At 31.5% G+C, this 24914-nt stretch overlaps 3 protein-coding genes across 4 annotated transcripts in view; 1 reads left to right on the top strand and 2 right to left on the bottom strand.

The window, feature by feature from the left end:
• LOC134711319 (ATP-dependent RNA helicase TDRD9-like) overlaps positions 1-16549 on the top strand; it is a 57456-nt gene extending 40907 nt beyond the window's left edge. The window contains exons 29-37 of the mRNA XM_063571856.1: positions 3060-3194; positions 3669-3836; positions 7603-7673; positions 8402-8608; positions 9061-9199; positions 9781-9896; positions 12140-12206; positions 14991-15160; positions 15564-16549. Of these exons, the coding sequence (XP_063427926.1) occupies positions 3060-3194; positions 3669-3836; positions 7603-7673; positions 8402-8608; positions 9061-9199; positions 9781-9896; positions 12140-12206; positions 14991-15160; positions 15564-15699 (1209 nt within the window). The 3' untranslated portion in view covers positions 15700-16549. The remainder of the gene's footprint in view (positions 1-3059; positions 3195-3668; positions 3837-7602; positions 7674-8401; positions 8609-9060; positions 9200-9780; positions 9897-12139; positions 12207-14990; positions 15161-15563) is intronic.
• Positions 255-2574, bottom strand: LOC134711321 (collagen alpha-1(X) chain-like). Its single transcript, XM_063571859.1, has 3 exons — positions 2477-2574; positions 2100-2159; positions 255-680 (listed from the first exon to the last, which is right to left on the bottom strand). The coding sequence occupies exons 1-3, from the start codon at positions 2553-2555 to the stop codon at positions 262-264; spliced, it is 558 nt and encodes a 185-aa protein (XP_063427929.1). The 5' UTR covers positions 2556-2574; the 3' UTR covers positions 255-261.
• Positions 16550-22300: 5751 nt separating the features above from the next.
• Positions 22301-23954, bottom strand: LOC134709383 (complement C1q tumor necrosis factor-related protein 6-like). 2 transcript variants are annotated; one of them, XM_063569550.1, is made up of 3 exons: positions 23845-23954; positions 23660-23719; positions 22301-22718 (listed from the first exon to the last, which is right to left on the bottom strand). In XM_063569550.1, the coding sequence occupies exons 1-3, from the start codon at positions 23921-23923 to the stop codon at positions 22303-22305; spliced, it is 555 nt and encodes a 184-aa protein (XP_063425620.1). In that variant the 5' UTR covers positions 23924-23954; the 3' UTR covers positions 22301-22302. The 2 variants fall into 2 exon arrangements, with proteins under 2 accessions (XP_063425620.1, XP_063425621.1); XM_063569551.1 differs by having other exon boundaries at positions 22301-22715.
• Between the last annotated feature and the right edge of the window lie 960 nt (positions 23955-24914).

Here is a 24914-nt window from a genome sequence, read left to right as displayed (position 1 = left end):
TGTCAAAGAGACAACAACCCGACCAAATAAAAAACAACAGCAGAAGGTCACCAACAGGTCTTCAATGTAGCGAGAAATTCCCGCACCCGGAGGCGTCCTTCAGCTGGCCCCATAACAAATATATACTAGTTCAGTGATAATGAACGCCCAGGAAAACATGTATATGATTTAAACATTGAAAATAAACAGTTTGTTTAGCAGATCGGGTCACCTGAAGTAATGGTGTGTTTAAAAGAGAAAAGGTTATATTTGCTTTATATTTTATTCAGATATGAGGAAGCCAGAAAACATGCTCCAAAGGTGGGCATCACTGTAGATTTTCTCACTGCTGTTATGATGTTTAAGGAACACATGATCTCCTTTCTTTAATTCGAGAACTATGCTAGCAGAATGTGTAATCTGGCCTGGTCCAGCATACAACCCTACAGTCTTTTCATCATTTTTCCATAGATTTGCAAAAAATTTGTTTCCTTGATAAGATGTTGCTCTTGCAATTATTTGATAGTAACCTTTCTTTGGTGCTGTAAAAATTCCAGAATTTGGGTCATATCCTTTGCCAGCATTGGTCCAAACTTTGTTGAACTTAATTGTTTCTAGAGGACCAATGGATTTAGTAGCTGATAAAGAAGCTGTGAAAGCAATTGCAGGTACAATCTTCTGGCATTTACATGTGGAAAGTTCTGCAAAGAAAAATGATTTTTCTTGTCATAAAACTGGGACAAGACAAAATCAAGTGTTCAATTAAATTGAGAATGGAAATTGGGAATATGTCAAAGAGACAATAACCCAACCAAAGAGCAGATAACAGCTGAAGGCAACCAATGGGTCTTCAATGAAGCGAGAAAATCCTGCACCTTGAGTTAGGCCTCAGTTGGCCCCTGAAGAAAAATGTGTACCAGTTCAGTGAAAATGAACATCATACTAAACTCCAAAACATATAAATTTAAAAAAAAACATACAAGACTTACAAAAGCCAGAGGCTCCTGACTTGGGACAGGAGCAAACATGTGGTGCAGTTAAACATATTTTGTGAGTTCTCAACCCTCCCCCTATACCTCTAAGCCAAATTGGAATAAACAAACACACAGTAAAACTCAGTTTAAAAGAAGTCTGAGTCGAGTTCAATGCATGATCTAAAATATTAAGTGATATACATCAGTATATTATAATTGTTGATAAAAAAAACTGTATTCCATCCAACAAACCCTTTTTTTTATCACATTTTCTACAAATCTGATCTTCTGGAAATTTGATATCAAACTTCAATGGGCATGCTATACTCTCTAATGCTTTTTCTCTTCCATCAAAAAAGTGGTGATGTCAATAACATATTAATTTATGATTAGGTCAGTTTTTGGAGAACCACTAGTGGTAGGTTAATGAAATTGGGTATGCAGTTGTATAAGGATTTGCATGTCTTGTTTCCATGGAGATGATGTGACCCCGCCCCCTCAGTAATAGTCTATTAACTTTGAAACTTCTGCTCAGTTTACATGAACAACTTTGTGATTATGTCAGTTTATGGGAAACCACCAGTGAAGGGTCAATGATATTTGGTATGCAGTTGTACAAACATTGGCACATGTCATTTCTTTAGAGATTTTTTTTGCCACACCCACTCAGTTATGGTCTATTGACTTCAAAACTTTTGCTTAGTTTACATGTATTAGCTTTTGATTAGGTCAATTAATGGGCAACCACAAGTGGCAGGTTAATGACATTTAGTACAGTGGCGGATCCAAGGGGGGTGTTTGGAACCCACCTTGTTTTTTGGCCCATCAATGCATTTGAATGGGGACATACAGTTGGGATACCCTCCTTTTTGAAATGGCTGGATCCACCCCTTTAGTATGTAGTTGTATTCACATTGGCACATCTCATTTCCTTTTAGATTTTTTGGCCTGTTGACTTTGAAACCTTTGTTTAGTTTACATGCATTAGTTTGTGATTATGTCAGTTCATGTGGAACGACTATTTGATTGTCAATGTTATTTAATATACAGTTGTATTAAAAATTGGCACATCTTATTTCCATGGAGATTGATTGCTGATATTCAAAGCTCAAAACTAGTTTATCAAATGTTGTTAAAAGAACATACCAGGACTAAAACCTTTTATCTTCATCATCATATTAAGGAGATCTTGAAAAAGGCCATTCTCTGCAAATAGAAAAAAATACTTAAATGTACTAGTTGTTGCAGAATATACTTAGTCATACATGTATAGAAGTGGTCCTTCAGTTATTTTTCTTTCTTGAAATGCTGAAGTAATCTGTAATTTGCTAAAATTACGGTAAATTCAGAAATTATTTGGAATAATGCATCTGTATGAAAACCTTATACATGTATTCTGATATTTGATACATGCAAGTGCAGGCAACTTTTATTTCGAAATAAAAATAATAAATTTTGCAATTTCTTCAAAAATCAAATAATGAATACACCAATTAATTTCTGAATTTAAAGTAAATACTTACGAAGTTCAGAATCACAGACAGACTTCACTTTACCCACCAGCATTCCTAACATGAAAACTGTCACAGTTGTCCTAAACATTGTGTTCAAGGAAAGTAACCTGTTGTATTGCATAAATACTGTGGATGTTTGAATTGCATTTCAACTTGTTTTATACTTAACTGAATTCTAACAAGCTGTTCCATGTGTCTCTCATTAAAATGAAATATGATTCTTATGATAAAATACTACATGCAACCTAACTAGTTCCAAGAATATGGTTCAAAATATTGCACTGATATTTTCCATTTGTATGAATTGTTTTTGAAATAATTCCAGAATGAAATTTCAAAGAGACTGAAAAGTCAGAAGAATACATCCCTAATTCAAATTTCTTTTTAACCCCAACTATGGCTAAAAGTGAGGATGTTAAAATATGATGTAGTACAGACAAACTGTTTCTTGCACCCTAACATACAGTGTAACTTATATGCAGCAAAAGTACCTATCATCTTGGACCTTTTGAACATGAAAAGTTACTCAAAAGTTGCTTTTAATTTGAAAATGATGTATCTTGGTAAAAAAGACAAACACTTTCTTTTGCAGTTATATTCAATTGTTGGAGGTATATTGAGACTTGAATTAATGGAGTCTCCAGACAGAGGAATACAACTTTCTATCAATAAAGAACTTATAAAGAAAGGATTTGCAGATGAAGCTGAGGAGACATACTTATCAAGAGTAAGTAGAGATAAATGGTTAGAAAATAGGCAAAGTAATTCATAAAGTGTGTATCATGTATTGATCAGGTCATTAAAGATGTATTTTCTGATATTGTTCTTAATCAATTTCAAACTTTCAATAAAGTTTGCTTTAAACTTACAAGTTGTACCGAATGCTCAGTTTAGAAGTTCCCATCAGGGGTATGAAAATTATCTTAAGTTTCAATAAAAAAATATGTGTATACCAGTAGTATGTATTGAATACACTTTTCATAAGAATTCACTATATTATGATTTCAGAAATAAATGTTTATACATTTCAGGTGTTTGTATTTTAATTTTCTTGATATATGTACAATCTAATACTATTTTCTTATCTGCAATGAAAGATTACCTTGACTTTATTTTCATTTATGTTAGCATACCTGATCAAATTATAACAAAAAATGAATTGGGATAAGAAAACGTGTTTATTTCTATTTATTTTCTGTAGCAAAATCATGATCAGCGAGAAATGGAAGCTATTAGTAACTCTGTTGTAAGTCCTAGTAGACTTCTGCAAGAAGAGAAACCAACATTTAAGGACAGACAGAGTGATTGGTTCTCAGTATCATTAGGAAACAACCGGCCAGCATCTTCTAAAGGAAGAAGGACAGTGAAGGTAAAACTTTAACAAACTTTTTATTTTTAGACAAACTATTCAGCTTCTTTCACAATCAGTTGACCCTGTCAGTCATCCAATATGGCCATATAGTAGGGTGTCCAGTATCGAAAAAGACTTCTTGTTAACGAGTTTAAGTTAACGGATAACATACAGCTATATTTATATGCAAACGATTGGAAAATCATTATATTTTTTAATCATGAATGTCGTCGTATGCTCCCTTGGTCACGTTTTTCAAAATTTTGTGGTTTCTTAGGGTACCCACAGATACCTCATCATACAGACCATCTTCAACAAGAAAAATAAAATTATTGCTTTCTATTTTATTTGTTCAAATGATACTCATCATTTAGCTTAAAAATTAAATTTATCATATAATTAAAGATGAAAAGATTTATATAATTTAAAAATAAGTATTTCATGATTTTAGTATGGCTATTTTTTTAGCTGTAATTTACCACATTTTGAACAAAAGAAAATTTATTACGTGTTACTTTCACAGGATTTTTACTCTGATTACATCAATAACACATGGTTCATATGTGTGCCAAATATCTTTTGTGTAATGTTAATCGATGAGAAGAAAATAGCAATTTAAAACTTAGTGATAATTCTGCCTTGTTTCAAACACGCCTTTTCTCATGCCGTTAATTGTTTTGTAGCTTACACTACCAGGTCATTAAAATACAATGGGATAAGTGTGTTGTATGTCAAGGTTCTTTTACTGAATTGCTTATTAATAATCGAGTAATAAGCACAAACAAAAGCTTTATCGAGGCTATTGGAGCACGGAAATATTTGAGTTTATTGCCTGATGCTTCAGACCTAGACCATTTTCGTACTGATGATTACAAAATGTTGTAGCATCATTCTTGCTACAAATCTTACACTAGCAGACACAACTGAAGTTGTTTTTTTTTAAAGCTGAATGAAGTTCTTGAATCTGTTAAAGTGTTTCAGAACATAACATATAGAAGGTCGTCAAATTCCAGCCTGGAAAAAGTTTTTTTGAGTCAGTGAGATCCAGCAGGCCTTAATCAGATTTCTTGGGGAATCGATTGTTCAGCATCATAGTATATCAACAGTTGCTATGAAACATGAGAAAGTCATATTCCAGCTAGCACTTCAAAGGACCCTAAATCAGCTCAGAAATAGTATTTAGGTTTTAAGAATTATTTTGTACGCCCGATGAAGTAGATACTCGCATGATTTTACATATGCATGCTATTCATGTAGACAAAGAGATAGGTGTGAAAAGAATCAAGGGTAGGATAATAACAAATCACTAGATACAGATGTTCTAATCTTATGCGTTCTTTACATCCACTCCACGCAGCATACACATGAGCTATGGTTTCAAACAGACACTATTACTTGAATACAAGATTTTCACATCTATATAAATATAGGAAGATGTGGTGTGAGTGCCAATGAGACAACTCTCTGTGCAAATAACAATTTAAAAAAGTAAACCATTATAGGTCAATGTACGGCCTTCAACACGGAGCCTTGGCTCACACCGAACAACAAGCTATAAAGAGCCCCAAAATTACTAGTGTAAAACCATTCAAACGGAAAAAAACAACGGTCTAATCGATATAAAAAACGAGAAATGAGAAACACGTATAAATTACATAAACAATTGACAACTACTATAAACCTGTCCACGAAATATGTAAAAGTCTCGGGTTTGCCATATGTAACTTTCTACCACATGTGCTGTTACATGATGCAATACAACGTATTGGACCCTGTTTAGGATCAGTAAGCGCACTGTGTTTTAGTCTTGAGGACAGCCCAGATGATTTTACTGATTTGTCAAACCTTTCTTATTGTGACATTGCTGAACCTATAGATGCAGATCGATGATCTTGTAGTCAGGTTGAATGATCTCAAGTCAAACTAAAAATAGATCACTGCGACCTAAACAATTTGAGCGTAAAATTGGCTACAATTTAAAATTTCTCCCTTGTCAAACTTCCACCTTGTGAATCTACTTTTAAACAATATGTAATAATAGTTTCACTCCAGACGTAAATTTTATGTCTTCCCGTGTAGCAGAACTACACCTTAGCATTCCCCTCTTCAAAATGGGCAATGACTTGTTCCTTTCTATCTCGAAGGTCATATGTCATCTGAATTTCTGCAAGATTTAGTTTCTACTTGTAAGGGGAATTCTGTGTTTTCAAAGGGTTTCATTTGCATTGATCAAAATCTATCATGTATAGATGTATGCCCGTGTCAGGCAAATGACATATGTCAAAATGTAAATACTCGTGTGGTTGTAGTTAGACAAATTGATGACGACGAAGTATAAGATTTCATTTTTCTGTATGTGTCTTATAAATCATTGTTAGCAATTGAATGAAGATAACGCAGTTCATTATATTTTCTAAACAATACATAGAACATCTTCTCAATTTTGAAATCGTGGGAAATATAGTAATAATCTATCTAGTGGGGAAAGATATGTAAAAAAAAATAATAAAAAAACCTGCTATATGTTCTTTGACGTTGGCCGGGGAACTACAGGAGACCATCAAATGTAGTGTAGGTAATACTAGCCTCGATCATAATTTTCTATTTGCATTTGTTTTTCTTTTTCGTGTTTTGCCATGCTGAAGTCTGCCTATCTTCAGTTTATAAGTTTTTAATGTTCCTTTGGTTTCTCACGCCTTTTTTGTTTGCAATTGTTTGTAAAAAAACATAAATGCTGAACATAACCCTCTCCATCATTATATTTTTGGAATACTTGTAAACATTATAGCCAATTGTTGCTTGTTTAGTCATTTGTATATGTAGGATAGGGTTTCTAATACCTGTTTTGTTTTCAAAACTTTTTCCTCTCCCCCTTTTTCTCTGTTTGCAGTAATTTTTACTTCTGTAAAGCAAAGCTATACACAGAGCTTTATATTCAACCAAATGTGATGTTAATTTTGAAACAAATCATTTATTTATACTCTTTAACACACAATAACAGAAATTTGATTTTTACCTTGAAATTGACGAACACCTTACTATCAAAAGACGTGAAAATCACATTTTTTTTTCGACAAATGATTAAAGTTAAGATCTAAAAAATATCTTTAGATCGTACTTGTAGCGAATTTAATACAAAAAAATCAAATTTAGAAATTGAAATAGGTCAAGGTCAGTCACTGTTATTGAACAGCTATTCAAAAATTTCAAATTTGCACCCTATATGCAAAAAAGTCAATTTATAGTCATTTTTGGCGATAAAAATATAAAATTAGTTCTAAATATAGATACATAAGATATTTTTCTCTAAATTAGTTGTTTTTATTTTCCTCCAAACGCATATATGTAGGCGAAACTAGCTATCTAAACTGTGACTGTGCAGTTTTCTTGATTTTTTGCTTTGACCTTTGACCCTGATTAAAAAAAACTGTGACCAAGGCAGACAACGACGACAACGCTATTTCGATGAGGCTTGTTCTCCTCTTTACAAGGATATAAAATATAGCCGTATGTTATTCCGTTAAGGCAAATCGATAAAATTTGTTGATTGGGCTCCCTACTAATAATCCCTGTCAGACAAAATTTCTATTCAGCCTAACCAATACTTTTTTTCGTACTAACCTAGAGGTAGATTGATACATTTTATACTCAAATTACTGATTAAATTATTTTACGATAGTAAATATTCATTAGTAAGATACATTCTGTCAATTATTTTGATATTTTTCTGTGAACTTCATGTTGGTTTAATCAGATAATCATTCTGTAATCTTTACTTTTATAGCAAAAGTTAAATGGACCACACAATCCTTATGAAATGATGTTTAACAGTTTGACCAATGTTGGAAGATTAAGGTAATGTCTATTATGTATTGCTATTTTCCCTTTTTGATTGGTGTGTGAGAAAAACATTTCTCCTCTCTAGTGAAATATCTGTTCTCAGCAATAATTGGTCAAAATTTAATTATGATGTCAAATTTTCTAGGTTTCTTCTGAATTTTTCCAATTGTGACATCATGAAATAAGACGACCCATGCCTTATGACATCACATTTAAAGAACACAACTTTCTGCAAATCTTTGGAAAAGGAAGGTTAAAAATCCTCTAACCAGATTCCACCACTTAAACTTGTGTATTACAATACTCTCACGCTTTAAATATTAATATTTAACTGTTTTGAGTGTACAAATATTAAAAAAACATGTAAGTGGTCGAATTCTATTTTTCTTGTTATATGTTATACTTGGTGAAGACCAGTTACTGTCACATGGCATTTATTGAAAAAAGAAAGTTTTGCGTATATAAATGTAAATAAGACATAACCCTGCTAACTTCACACAAATAGTGTTACTTCATTTGTTAATCTCTGGCTTGTTTGATATTAGGAGTGCATAGAGATGCCTATATCACAGGATATTTCAATATTTCACTGTAAAGATTAGAAACTACTAATACTACTTCATTTTTTAAGTTTTATATGACTTTTCTTTCTTTCATAAGTTACATTTGAAAAATCCTTTTCATTGAAGATTTTATATCTGAATGAACCTGTAAGCAACTAACACTATCACTTCATATTTTAGATCTGTGAAGACTGACCCAGATAGTGTGAACTCTGTTGCTATTGACAATGAACCTCAGGATCGCTATGACAGATTAATGGTATCAGGGTTTGTAGGTCTGAATCCTGCAGGATCTACAATGATGGCTAGGGATACTACAATAATGCCTGCCATTTCTGGTCTGCCATCTATAATATCACTCTTGTTCTGTCCTGTAGCAGAATTAAGGTAAATTTAAAAATCAGCTGCTAAGGGAACTTACCTGTTATGGTCAATATTTTGTGTAACAATAGTTGTTGTTTTGATTCTTGGTTTCCTTTTGATTATTGTGGATTCATTATTATTCATGGGGTACATATTTTAATATATTTCATGGATAAAAATAAAACCCAAATTCAAATGTTCAACTAACTTCTCATTCTTTATATTTTTGAATGCTGATTTTGTAAAACCACAAAAATTAATATCCAAGAAAATACAAATATTCTTCAATCCAGGAATATTAAAGAATTTTTTTTCTGTAATTGCTGTGCATTAGACTCAAATAGACAAATAAGGTAGTGCAAGATATTGCTGCAGACCAGTTTCCCATAGCCTACAATAAGCTTGTGAGGTGAAATTTTCATATTTAGGTCACCTACAGCAAGTGATTTGATATTAACTTTATTAATTTTGTTAAGGAGAGACAGAGAAAACAAAAGGTATATTGGTTGTATTTGTGGACTTGGTGTGGACAGAGATCAGAGACACTCACTATTCCCTGAACATGACATGGAAATCACATTTGATGTTGAAATAGACAACAAAGACATCTCACAGGTAAACTGGAAGAATAAGTAGTAAAACTATGTTGACAATTACAGCTAATTTCCTAATGCTTGTAGAGTAAAACTTTGGTTGGCATGCTTGCTTTGTTTGTATAAATTTTATTCAAGCTTTGTAATTAAGATTGACATTTTCAAACAATATGTATAGGCATAGTTAAACTTGTATATATTATATTTAAATTTAATTGGATGTTTTCCAAATATAATTGTACATTATACAAACAAAGTAAACCAGCTATCCAAAGTCTTGCTCTACAGTCTACATCCATAAGGAAATTAGCTGTATAATGTAAAAGTAGATGTTAACCACTGTGTCTAGCCTGTTTAAAAATAATTATACCCCTGCTTTAAAAAACATATACCTCCATGTAAATTCAAAATTTGTATGTGCCTTTAATATTATTATTTTGGAATATCAACCAAATGTGAGATTATGTTTTTAAATGTCTGTAAGTATTTCATACAATTAAAGATTTCAGTTAACCAACAATCATATAAACAAAAAGTCAAAACAATATTTTACTATAAACTAATTAAACTTTAAAAACAAATGATTATCATGTACAATTTCAGATAAATGGTGTAAGATCAGCCATAAACCTGGCTATAGGTAATGAAGAGAAGGTATCAGCATGGGGACCTGATGCTATCTATAAAATACAGGAAGCTGCAAGGAAAAAACTTTTGGAGTAAGTTGAATTATCTTGACTCACAGCCTTGTTTAATTGTTTCTCAAAATAAATACAGTCGACTCTCGTTATCTCGAAGTCAGCCGGACCGGAGAAATATTTCGAGATACACATAGTTCGACTCAAACGAAAACCGGAAGTTTGACTGAACAAGGGACACAACTCTTGCCGACAAGTTGCCTAGCATGGTAAAGCTAAAATAAATCAGGGTGAATATGGGAAGGGGATCGATATTCTGGTATCAGATCGATGTATTTGTATGTCATGGTCTTTCGTTATTATAATAACATTGTTTTACTTATTCAATTGTTTCAGTTACAATTGTTTCCTATGGCTTTTATCCGAGAGAGTAATTTCCAATCGATAGTTTCGTTATTCAGGTTGTTTAAAGTTCACAAAATTGTTTATTCTCGGATACAAAAGACTTTAAAAAATTTAAATTCCTCTTCATTTTGTTTTATCTCACTCTTCCTTTTAATAAAAGAAAATACAACAAGATTAAAGACGCCGATTGAGTAATTTTTAGGTGATCATCAACGGAAATCATAATCCTTACTTTATACACACCCAAGCTCATTAGTGTAAATCACAATTAATTGTTTTGTAAACATTTTAAATACTTTTTCATGAACATAAACAATATATCACTCATTATTTATAAAAATTCTATATAAGATAATCTTAGGTAAACACTCGTGGAAACAGCATGTCATAAATCAATACAGTGGTCAGTGACTGGAAATTTAATTACACGTGTATTGTCAGATTAACTCTTCAATCCATTTAAATGCCGGAGGTCATGTTTTGACATATGTATTAGTTCGAGATAAATAATGAATTTTGAATGGTTTTGTTAACCTTGGGATCGTAAATTTAGTTCGACTCAACCGAAATTTCGACACATCCAATTTCGACTCATCAGGAGTCGAATTACATACATTTATATGGAACAAAGTTCGGGACCACGTGAAAACTTCGACTCATCCGAAATTTCGAGTCAACCGAGTTCGAGACAACGAGAGTTAACTGTACTTACAAATGCTATTTGTCAGTGATTTCTTTAGATTTATGTTGGTTACATATTTTGTGCTTTAAACATTCATGACATAAATCTTTCATCCATTATAATTGCTTGAGTAACTTACACCAATGTTATTAAAAAAACAATATATAACTCTTTATATTGATGATTTCGCTTTTTAGCTCACCTGGCCCGAAGTGCCAAGTGTGGTTTTCTCATCACTTGGCGTCCGTCGTCGTTAACGTTTACAAAAATCTTCTCCTCTGAAACTACTGGGCCAAATTAAAACAAACTTGGCCACAATCATCATTGGGGTATTTAATTTTAAAAATGTGTGGCGTGATCCGCCAAACCAACCAAGATGGCTGCCATGGCTCAAAATAGAACATAGGGGTAAAATGCAGTTTTTGGCTTATAACTCAAAAACCAAAGCATTTAGAGCAAATCTGAAATGAGGTAAAATTGTTTATTAGGTCAAGATCTATCTGCCCTGAAATTTTCAGATGAATCGGACAACCCGTTGTTGGGTTGCTGCCCCTGAATTGGTAATTTTAGGGAAATTTTGCTGTTTTTGGTTATTATCTTGAATATTATTATAGATAGAGATAAACTGTAAACAGCAATAATGTTCAGCAAAGTAAGATTTACAAATAAGTCAGCATGACCAAAATGGTCAATTGACCCCCTAAGGAGTTATTGTCCTTTATAGTCAATTTTAAACAATTTCCATAAAATTTGTAAATTTTTACTACCGGTAACATTTTCCACAGAAACTACTGGGCCAAGTTCATTATAGATAGTGATAATTGTAAGCAGCAAGAATGTTCAGTAAAGTAAGATAACAGATAATAGATAATTTTTTTATTAACCAATCATGGTGCCCAAAATTTGAGCTATACAATCAAATGAATGAATTACAAAATAAAGCACAGACAATGATTAGAATGATTAAAGTACATTTAGACAACAAAAAACAAAATGTTCAAACATATCACCATCACCAAAACACAATTTTGTCATGAATCCATCTGCTTCCTTTGTTTGATATTCACATAGACCAAGGTGAGCGACACAGGCTCTTTAGAGCCTCTAGTTCTTGTGTCAAAGGAAATTTCGGATTTAAGGTCAAGTCAAACTGACTGTTCACTATCACACACATCATATATAGGTATAAGAATTACGAGGTTTATCTACATATATAAAATATATTATCTATTTGTAGAGTTGTATATAAGAAAAGAGAGCGTGTTGATCCTGTCAATTACAACAACCCATATTCCTGGAATCAGGTATGTTACTGATAAAGAATTGATTTATACGCTACTTATCTGTTATCCAGCAGGATACAACAGTGCTCCTGATGTCATGTTGTTAAGTTGCTTGCAAGGATTTGATATTTCTACATTTTATGATTGATTTTGACCTGAAAAGTTTTATATCTGGTGTTGTCAATCGTTAACATAAAGGCAAATTATTGTGAGGTGTATCTTATACATGGTCATAATAAGTGCTAGCTCTTTAGAGAACTAAAAAGGATTTAAAAGGACTGCATTTAAGTGCAAATAATGTGGACTATTAATATACTGATTCCCAAATGCTTATCCCTTTGTTAATTAAAGTTTGTTCAATAATGTAAATCAATAATTTTGATTACATTTTAGATATTTATGAATGGATATGCTTTTTGTAAATTTTAAAGTGGATTTGAACAAATTTGTTGCAAGCTTTTTATTTCCTGTGATATTTCATCAATTTACACATTCCCAAAATGCAACATTCTTGCTTCCAAAGACGTAAACATATCTTATTATTCTGCCCTGGGTTTGGGTCATATATATCCCTATATCTTGTCATAAAATTGGGAAATATCATTCTGAAACAGGTGAAATTTAGATTCAAATGGTAAACCCTATAATAGAAGTCAAGTTCATTATCAAAAACAGGTATATTTCTTCAAAATTTGACTGAAAAAACAGCTCATTCCATTTTGATTAGTTAAACTGGGAATGGTATGTTCCAGAGAGACCAGTCCATTATAAATACATTTTATTCAAATTCAAACCACATTAACAGTAATCGTTAATGATATGACAAAGAGTTCAGGTACTTAGTAAAAGTCAAGATTGATAAATGTTAATCTTCAAATCATTTCAGTGATACATCAACACATTTTATTGAATAAATTTCAGTCATGACAGGTTGTTTACAAAACATGGATTTGTTTTCACATAGGAAAAAAGTTTGTTGAAAAATTTCTTCACTTGAAGTGAATACTTAACAGTAATTATTTAATTTTCTAGATGATGACTTTTCTATGTGTTATATAGTTTCTTTGAGACAACCTAACAATTCTTTCAGCAAATTTCCTAAATGCACTTAACAAATCCAAGAACGCAAAAGGAATACCACTTTTAAACAGTATATAAGTATATAGTTTTCATATTTTTATGAGAAAAATTCTATATAATTACCTAATATTGCATTATTCAAGCATTTTTATTTGCACTAATTCATTTAATACCACCAAAAGATAGAGTAGTTTCTATCAAAATATAAAACCAGATGCTCCGCAGGGTGCAGCTTTATACGACCGCAGAGGTTGAACCCTGAAAGGTTGGGGCAAGTATGGACAACATTCAAGCTGGATTCAGCTCTAAATTTGGATTGTGATTAAATAGTTGACACAGCATAGGTTTCTGACACAGAATGAATGTGGTCTAATAAACTTAAAATTTTTGTTTTGCCTTTGAGCAATTCACTATGCTGTTGAATATTAATCCTCTCAAAAAATGTTTGAAGAAATTTCAAATGAGAAAAATTGAACCCCCCCTCCCCCCCCCCCTCAATTTTTTTTTGCACATCCCCTTTTCCTTTATTCCAAAACTGATCTCAATTCAAATTTCTAATGGAGTTTGCAACAATAATTACTCATTTAAAGATTGTTTTAATTTATCAGTTGGTAGTAAAAGTGAATATACATTGTATATTGTATAAAACAATGATTTAAGTTGATTCAACTACTATTTTGGACAAAGAAAGATAACTCCAATTGAAATTTCTTGCTATTGTGCAATTAGATATTTCTTGCTATTGCACAATACTGTGCAATTGAAAATACTTGCTATTGCACAATACTGTGCAATTGAAGATTTCTTGCTATTGCGCAATACTGTGCAATTGAAAATTTCTTACTATTGCACAATACTGTGCAATTGAAGATTTCTTGTTATTGCTGAGTACTGTGCAATTGAAAATTTCTTGCTATTGCACAATACTTAATATAATAATTTTGGATCCTGATTTGGACCAACTTGAAAACTGGGCCCATAATCAAAAATCTAGGTACATGTTTGGATTCAGCATATCAAAGAACCCCAAGAATTCAATTTTTGTTAAAATCAAACTAAGTTTAATTTTGGACCCTTTGGACCCCTTATTCCTAAACTGTTGGGACCAAAACTCCCAAAATCAATACCAACCTTCCTTTTATGGTCATAAACCTTGTGTTTAAATTTCATAGATTTCTATTTACTTATACTAAAGTTATGGTGGGAAAACGAAAGAAAAATGCTTATTTGGGCCCTTTTTTGGTCCCTAATTCCTAAACTGTTGAGACCTCAACTCCCAAAATCAATACCAACCTTCCTTTTGTGGTCATAAACCTTGTGTTCAAATTTCATTGATTTCTGTTTACTTAAACTAAAGTTATTGTGCGAAAACCAAGAAAATGCTTATTTGGGCCCTTTTTGGCCCCTAATTCTTAAAATGTTGGGATCAAAACTCCCAAAATCAATCCCAACCTTCCTTTTGTAGTCATAAACCTTGTGTTAAAATTTCATAGATTTCTATTCACTTTTACTAAAGTTAGAGTGTGAAAACTGAAAGTATTCGGACGACGACGCCAACGGGATAGCAATATACCACGAAATTTTTTTTAATTTTTGCGGTCATATAAAAAAATGTTTGACAAGATAATTGAATTTGTTTGCCGTTTTTAAACTATTGTGATCTTGGTTATACTGCTGTTGGATCTGAAGTGATGTGCACAATAATCAATATAATAATATTTTTAGGTGGATCCAGATGATTTGATAGAGACGTCATTAGAAGGAACCCCTGCTGATGCCCCACATCTCCTTAACCTACACAAAGCTCAAATGTTGGAGGAAGAGGTCTATGTGGATAAATCTAGTCCCGAATATTTGAAAGAACATGCACAATGGTTGAAAAAAGCTTCAAAAGAGTGAGTTGATTTCTTGTGTTTAATTATCAGCAATAAAGATTTTAGTAAAACCATGAATTTAGATGTTCAACGAAGTCAAAATAAACTATTTTGCAGACTTTGACAAAACCGCAAAGTTCAATATTTACAAAAATCCAACTTTTCCTAAATACATGAAAATTAATGAATCCACTGTATTGTAAATTTTTTTTTTTTTTTAAAAGGCACCCACCAGGTCTTCAAAAACAATTAACAGTTATTTTTAGTCTGTTCTTTCATTACATTTCACTGAACATTTAGTTATTTTTTATCTATCATTCTGAAAATGCATAAAATGTTTGCCACTTAACGTTAAGCAAATATCAACTAATATAAGTAATAACAAAATAGACAGTTTATGCCAGATATTGTTGTTTATTTTCAGCTTCACAAAGAGAGAACCTATCACATGTGAGATCTGTGAAATGACGTGGCACACACCACAGCTGTTAGCGATACACATAGAGACAGGGAGACATCAAGAAAAAGTGGCGGCTTTGTATCAAAAAGAAGATTACTGATCAATATTCCTAAGTTCTGTAATGTACCATGATCAGAAATCACTATGGTGATGTAATAAGTACCAACATTCCTGCTTTGCTTCAATGATTATGTTCAGGTCAAGGTCTCAGTGACCTTGTAGAAGAGATGATCTTATTTTGGAGTACAGAATTGTTCAGATTGTGATATAGAAACTTGTTGAATTTAAAGGTTCTGTTGTGTGAAAGGAATTGGTCAATCAATGATGAAGCACCAATAATCTGTTGAATATTTTAAATTCACTGTAGCAGAGGGGCTTTTTGTTTAACATTATTGTAATGGAGGGAAAGAAATAAATTCTGTTGAGTTTTAATTCATAAGTATAACTATATAGAGTTATAGGAGCAAAAATCAATGTATAATTCAACAGATTGCTGAAAACTACCGTTAAAGTTTTACTGAATTCCTTTGCAGACGATATTGAGGTCTAAGATAGTTGTTTGTTCATATTTTAATATGTTTATATTTTTTCTATTTTTATTACTCTAGTCATAAACAAAGACATCTGTATATAATCTTAATTCCATACATGAAGATGTACGTTTAATAATTGATGATGAATGTTTTATATATTAGAAAATACTCATTTGTATCATTTTGAGGGAAGTTTTGATATATGGGATTGTCAATTTTTCATTTTCATTGATATTCTGTTAAAGAATTATGATTTCAACCATGTGGGAAATGAATTATCTTATTTCTTTTTATGTCATTTTGAAATTATAGTTAAATTTTGTCAGTTTTTTGTTTAAATGCATATTTAGGAAAATATGTATGGATTGTTTTGTTAAATGATAACATTGTTGAAAGATAAAAAATGTCAAAAAAGTATTCTCAAGAGTTTAACTCTGTCTTTCATGTTTTAGCAATCATTTGTTTTTTGTATCAAGTTCTTGGAAAGGAACTTGCAATTTCATGAAAATAAAATAAAAGTATCAAATAACTTTTCTTAATTTCATTAACAAAGTATTATATATTCTATATTTGTAGGGCAAATGTATAATTAAAATGTTTAAAATAAAATAATGAGTTCTTAAAGATTACAGTTTATCACAATTTTGGCATTTCATGATGAGCTTCAACAATGATGATGAATGGCTAACAACTAATGGCAAATTAAATACATATTCAGGAGAACAGATTTGAAAATACCATACGAATATCAACCCTGCTATATATAAAGCCAACATTCTGTTTGATGTGAGCCAAGGCTCTATTGAAGGCTGCACTTTGGCCCATAATGGTTTACTTTTACAAATTGCGACTTGGATGGAGTGTTGTCTCATTTGCACTACTACCAAATCTTCTAAGTTTTACTACCCAGGTATTTTAGGTGCTAGTTCACAAGGTAACTTTATGCAGGAAGATGTGACACATTATTCTGACATATTATTCTGACTGTATAAAGCTTTTTAAACAGTCTTTACTCTTACTCTTTGATTCTTTGTACTGAAACACACATACTTTGATTCTTTAGTTTAACCAGAATGTAATGAATCACACACGCTCAAGACCATGAAGGTTAAAATAATAGATTCAATGAGACAGCATCCAAATAGAAAAAAGTTAATACAGATAATTTTTTAAAGAATTTCTGTTCCTTTATTTAAGATAACAAAAAGGGGATTACTGTGACTAGTATTTTCCAGTTCGTAGTCACAAAATGTTCATTAAAAGGGTGCTTATGATTTCTGTAAGTCTTTACATAACTAGTCATTTGATTATTCTTATTTCATTAAACAGACTTATGGAAGGAAGCATAAAAAATATATTAAACACATTAGAGAACTCATTTATTATAAATAATATATGTGACATAACTGAATAAATTAGCTCCCAACTTTTTACAACTCCACACAGCTCATGAAACAACCTCACTACATTTGTAATTTATCATTAATTTAAGCAGTTTATTTCATTGTTTAAAAGTATATTTGTGAGTAGAAGAAAAAGAAAAATCACAAAAATACTGAACCCCAAGAAAATTCAAAAAGGAAAGTCCCTTATCAAATGACAAAATCAAAAGCTCAATCACATCAAAGGAATGGATAACAACTGTCATATTCCTGACTTGTTACAGGCATTTTCTAATGTAGAAAATGGTGGATATAACCTGGTTTATAGCTAGCTAATACTCTCACTTATATGACAGTCACATCAAATTCCATTACATTGACAACCATGTGAGAACAAAACAGATACAATGGGTAAAAATGTCAAAAATAGGGATACAGCATTCAGAATTGAGTACACTATGATATACTTTTATGTAACTGCTTCCGGTATATTAATTATGTACAATAAAAAACAACAGCACTGCTGCCTTTCCCTGCTAGTGTTATATGAAGAATTAGAGGTTTAATATATGGTATTGAATTTATAACAGAAAAGTATTGAAACTTTTAAACTCGCTGCATTTGTTTGCACCTAGCCTAAGTCAGGATCCTGATGTTTAGTGGTTGTTTTTTGTTTATTTGGTTCTTAAGTGTTTCTCATTTTTATACGATCACAAAAATTAAGAAAAATTTGGTTGTATCTTGGTATCACATCGTCGTCAGCGTCGTTTAAAGACGGATTGTTTCCAGATTATAACTTTTGAATAAGTAAAAAGAAATCAATAAAATTTTAACACAATGTTCATAACCACAGAAGGAAGCATGGGAATGATTTTGGGTCTTATGGTCCCAAAGGTTTAGCAATTAGGGGCCAAAAACAGCATTTATCTAGTTCAGTACAAGAAGTTGTGTATTAGTATTTCAATTGTTCTGCTATTGTACCAAAATGTTAATGCCATAAGTAGAAGGTTGGTATTTACTTTAAGGGGTTATTGGGCAAACAGTCTAGGAATTAAGGCCATAAGGGGCCAAAAAACAAGCATTTTTCTAGTTTCAAGACAATAACTTGTGTGTAACTGTAAGGATGTTTCTGACATTGTACTACAAGTTTCCATATAGCACAGGGAAGGCTGGAAATCAGTTAATTTTTCTGAATATGTAGGAATAAGGGGCCAAAAAGAAGCATTTTTCTAGTTTACAGACAATAACTTGAGTTAAAGTGTATGGATTTCTATGAAGCCCGTATTGGGACCTATAATTGTTTACTTTTACAAATTGTGACTTGGATGGCACATATACCACATCGTCTTACATCTAGTTGTTTTATTTTGTGTTTATACATGTAAGCTGTGTAGAACTTTGTCCTTCAGCCATTAAATGTTCTAATGGCACAGTGGGAGGGCACCTAGATAGTTGAAGAGAAGGAAACAGTACAAATATATGGTTCTGGACAAGAATTACATTGTGAGGGTAAGTTTTTAATGAATAAGACTGCTGAAAACAAAAAAACATTACAATCACATGAATTTTTCAACAACGTTTTGTACAAAAATGATAAGAGATTCCTAATGTATGGTGTATGTGATTCATACAATTTCTTCACATATGGTTCACCTGATTCTGATTACGTTTTTGTCGAGCCTTCAACTTTAGCGAGACATATCGATCATTTTTTATCTGGAAAGGGGGGGGGCTGGTCAAAATACAGGGGGATCAAGTTTTTTTCTGTATCTGGAAAGGGGGGGTTCAATTTTTTTTATAAATTCAAAGTGGAGGGATCAAATTTTTATTCACATGAAAATAAGTATTTTACATACTTCAAGGGATAAAATGTCTATAAGAACATTACAACAGTCAAATCAAAATATATGTTTAACACCATTTATATACAATTATTAAAGTAAGACAACACAAGATTTTGGTGATGTAGCAAGCTGCAGCTTCCTTATCCAAATAATTCAGTCGTTATACATGTATTTCACTCACTTTGATCACTAAATTAACAAACCCTACTGCCAAACTTTTAATAATTTTAATCAGCTTATTAGTTTGAGAGAAATTAGGTATAAATCAAAACGAAGTCTACACCGATTTGTTCAAAATTTTGTCCAAACATACAAATCACGCCAAGTTATGAAAAAACATAGTGTACAGCAATAAATTCTCCTATAAATGATTAAATATTTATCTACTCTGCATTTAAATACTGATACACCTTGATAATGAAGATGAGGATGAAGAAAACCACAATGTATCTTTTTGTGTTCATAACAAGATCCCTTTGGGTCCATTTATACCTCTAACTCCCTCAAAATATGTACTTTTTAGGCTAAAAGATCAAAATTTTAAGGTTAGTACTATCACATATTTGCCAGTGAATAAAATGTGACAATAAATGAGTAATTGAATTGTTCAAGCTGAAAGCATGAACAATATCCATATAAAAGTTTAGCAATTCAATTGAGGTTTCAATAAGGCCTTAAATAAAGCTTAAGTTTAAGCAGCGTTCATATAATATATTCCTCTTAACAAAAGATGTATTGTTAATGTTTCAAAAAGTTATCTTTTGAGTTACTTAGGATCAAGTTTTCTTTTATAGCACAATATAGGAAATTAGAAAAAAAGTCAGAAAAACTACTAAAAGCACTGGCTTACTCTATCTACTTATGTTCACAGAAAAGGCCTTATGGAAGAGCCCTATTTCAAGACAATTTTCTCTCAAATATGTTTTCATTTCTAATATTTTCGTGAAATAATAAGTGTTTTTGATATTAAAATTTTCGTATATAAATTGAGGGTGAAATCAATTTTTTTAAATATTTTTGCTGGGGGGATCAAATAAAAATAGTGAAATATTATGGGGGGGATCAAGAAATTTTACAAGTTTATTAATTTCAAAATGACCAGCCTCCTCCTAGGTAAATACGGTTAAGTCCCTTAAAGTTTTGAAATTTTAATAACTTTCTTGAATTATCCTGGATTTTTACCAAACTTGGACAGAACCTTGTTTATGTTCGTAAGATAGTATCCAGAAGTAAATTTTGTAAAAATAGAATTGTTTTTTTCCGCATTTTACTTATAAATGAACTTAGTTTTTCTGCCAGGAACCATTACATTCACTCTGTGGTAATTTGAAAGTTTTTAAAATTTTAATAACTTTCTCAAACTATCCCTGAATTGTACCAAACGTGGACAGAAGCTTATTTATGATCAGGAGATTGTATCCAGAAGTAAATTTTGTAAAAATAAAATTCCATTTTTTCTGTATTCTACTTATAAATGGACTTGTCGTTGGTTTTCCCGTTTTAATGGTTTTACACTAGTAATTTTGGGGCCCTTTATAGCTTGTTGTTCGGCGTGAGCAAAGGCTCCGTGTTAAAGGCCGTACATTGATCTATAATGGTAAACTTGTTATTTGGATGGAGAGTTGTCTCATTGGCGCTCACCTCACATCTTCCTATATTTATTAGTTTTTTTCTGCCAGGAACTGACATTACATTCACTCTGTGGTTAAAGTTTTTAAATTTTGAATAACCTTCTTAGATATTCTGGATTTGTACTAAAGATCGACAGAAGCATGTTTCTAATCATAAGATAGTATCCAGGAGTAAAATTTGTAAAAAAAAATCATTTTTTCCTTGTATTTTACCTATAAATGGACTTAACATTTTTTTCTGACAGTTAACATTATACAGTCTGCAGTTAAAGTTTTTAAAACATTTTTAAGATTCTTAAACTAGCCTGGATTTTTACCAAACTTGGACAGAAGCTTCTGACAATCAAACTATAGTATCGAGAGGAAAATTTTTATTGTTTTTTTTTCATCACTTTTGTTGAGTGTGTGATTAACAGCAAAAGTAGGCGAGACACTTGGGTTCTGCCGAACCCTTGCAAATTTTAATGATCAGTAACCAATGCTAAGTTTTCGTGATCTATAATCCTTATCGTAGATTAGCAGCAGCCGGTTTTTTTTATTTGCATAAATATCAATAAAGTAATTAAAACGTATTAACATGTAAAAACATTGAAATTAAGTTTCAAATATGTAGTACTAACTGCACCACAAAAAAAATAAGTTTCTTAAATATTTAATTGAATCATAAAAGAAATCACGATGACAATTTGGAGATATTTTATATTGACTTTCGACTTATATTTGGTATATATTTGGTATCTAACACATTGGCTGTTGGTGTTTTAACGCAACTTTTAAGCGCCACTTATGGCTATTTCGTGGTGTTTAGTTTTTATTGGTGGAGGAAGCCGGGATGCCAGGAGAAAACCAGTGACCTTCGAAAGGAAAACTGACAATCCTAGTCAATTAAGATTAGAACGGCGGGATTCGAACTCAAAACATCATTGTTAACGGGCTAGTGATTACAGTAGTATAACTACTTAAACCACTAGTCTCCCATAGAAAGTGGTGTCATTGGCAATAATACCCCATATTTTTTTATTGATAATGTCAACTGTAATTTGTTATTTCAATTATCTTTAAAAGGGAATGTTTTGTCTTTTTTATTCGGTTTCATTCATTCCTGTTGCCAATAGTACAACGATTAAACGAGAGTAAATGTAAGGAGTTTGAGATTAATAAGATTTTACGTCTTTATAAATAAATAAAAAATAAAAATATTATGTAACCATGTTTTTATGAATGAAAATATTTGTTTTTGCAGCAGAACAGCTCGCCAGACAACATAGATATATACTAGTAAGATAAAATGTATTGAATTCTTGCTTCATATTTTATTCAGAAATAAGGAATCCTGAAAACATGCTCCAATGATCAGGATCGCTATAAATTTTCTCGGTGTTGTTTTTATGCTTTATGTACACACGGTCTCCTTTCTTTAATTTCAGAACAATGTTAGCTGAACCTGTTTGAGGACCTTGTCCTGGGTACATTCCGACAGTTTTTTCATTATTTTTCATAAGATATGAATGGAAGTATGCTCCATGTGCAGACATTGTTGTTGCAGATATTTGATAGAATCCTTTCCTTGGTGCTGTGAAAATTCCAGAATTCGGGTCCAATCCATTTCCCTCATTTGTCCAAACTTTATCAAACTGAACAATTGCACCTGAGCCAATAGATTTTGTAGCGGAGAGCGCAGCTGTGAAAGCAATCACAATCTTTTTGCAGTTACAGGTAGACGGTTCTGCTAAAAAAATATGTTAATCATCATACAATAAGTGTTTAGGTTTCAAAACAGAAAGATAAATAAAATGATTTTACAAAGATAATCCATGGATTTAGTTTTGTTTGATCAAAGATTAAAACCGTTAGGTTATATTTAAAGTAGATCATTGGTTTGATGTATACTGTTACATGTGCAACCAATTGTCATTTAAGTAGTGTCAATGTTTCAGAGGGGGCCATACTCTTTTTTATGTTAACCTGTTTTGGCCCTTTTCAAGGTACTGTTAACTGTTAAAATTAAAACTGTTAACTGTTTTCAACTCACTGTGTTCATTGTTATCAGCATTTTTGAATTTGTTGTTAACCGTTTTTGCCAAAATCGAGGTGTTGTTAACATGTAAACAGACCCCCTATTGTCCCCTCGTTTTCCAGTCACAATTATCCTTGGAATTCGAATTGCCAGGACATGTTGGTTCTGGTCAAGTGCAAAGTTTCTAAGTTAAAGAATATAATATTGTAACGCTTTTCCTCAAGTGTTGTTTATTTCAGAGTTTGTATTTACATGAGTAACACTTCGGGTGCCATGTGTGGCGAAGGATCTGCTTGCCATTCCGGATCACATAAGATCACCTTAATTTTTTTGTTATTTCTTTCTTCTGTTAAAGGTACACTTGCATTTTAAATGATATATATCTAATATTATGATATATATCTAATATTATGATATATATCTAATATTATGATATATATCTAATATTATGATATATATCTAATGATGCTTGTATACAAATTGACACAAATTTGCCTAACACATTTTTATTGACATATAAATCAAGGAAAACACGACTAGGAGGCTCACCATGAAATAAGTATCCAAACCTGCTATTGAATGTATATAATTAGTATGCAAAAGGCTGTTATAAATAGAAAATGAATATACTAAATACTATTGAAAGAACATACCAGAACTAGAACCTTTTATCTTCATCATCATATTTAGAAGATCTTGAAAGAGTCCATTCTCTGCAAAAAATATATACTTAAATGTATAAGTTGTTACAGAAAATATATTTGTTCAAACATGTATACATTTCATTTCATATTTTCTTCTATAGATAATAAAGTAATCGGCTTTTATAAATACTTACGAAGTTGAGAATCACAGAAAGAGTCCACTTTAACCATGTGTGTCCATAACACCAGAACAATCATAAGAGTCCTAAACATTGTCTTCAAGGTAAGTGACGTGTGCTATCAAATACGTATTTTGGATGTTGCTGTTTTCTGTGCGTCTCAACTTCTATTTATACTTAACTGAAATATTGCAAGCTGTTCTATATGTACTAGTATATCATTGTATGATATATGATTCCGATTGATTATATAGAACATGCAAATAAACTTTTTTCCAAGAATTTGTTGCAAAAATATCTTAATCTTGTGATCCTTAAAATGATTTACATTTTGTTGCAGTTTGCTAACTCTTATATGATGATTATTATATGAAATCATGATGATAGTGGTTAATAGTAATCAAAGGTATCAGGATTATAATTTGATACGTCAGACGCGCGTTTCGTCTACATACGAAAATCATTAGTTTTTCGAAAAACTCAAAGTTTTGTAACAGGAAATTTATAAAAATGACCATATAATTGATATTCATGTCAACACTGAAATGCTGACAACTGGGCTGGTGGTACCCTCGGGGACGAAACGTCCACCAGCAGTGGCAATTGCAGCAAGTATGAAATGATGATATATTTGATACAAGAACTTAAATAAGTTGATATAACCAGAAGTAACACCATTGTTTTCTTATTTTATGATAAAAATGAAACTTTAAAATATATAAGTAAAGATAAGAGAAAGAAATATATTCTGCTATTTCTAGATTTCTATGTTTAACTAGTTGTGTAAATTTCCTAAATATAGTAACACAGCTATATTTTGTATAATGTCAATTTCATATACAATGTCTCGATAAAACTCCAGTTTCTCAGCCTCTTACAAAATGTTTATATTTTCCTGACATTGACCTAATATTGTATATTTATACAACACTTTATAAATTTCATGCTTTTAAAGTACTTTTCTGTATTTTCTGGATGACATATCTGTTATCAAGAATATAGTACATAATGAAATCCAAACATCCAGCCAGGAGAAATAACTGGCTAAATAAAATGTAGTTCGCTGACAATCTTTATATACTTAG

The sequence above is a fragment of the Mytilus trossulus genome, chromosome 3 (genome assembly GCF_036588685.1).
Source record: "Mytilus trossulus isolate FHL-02 chromosome 3, PNRI_Mtr1.1.1.hap1, whole genome shotgun sequence".
Taxonomy (NCBI): domain Eukaryota; kingdom Metazoa; phylum Mollusca; class Bivalvia; order Mytilida; family Mytilidae; genus Mytilus; species Mytilus trossulus.
This window is presented reverse-complemented; position numbering and strand designations above follow the sequence as displayed.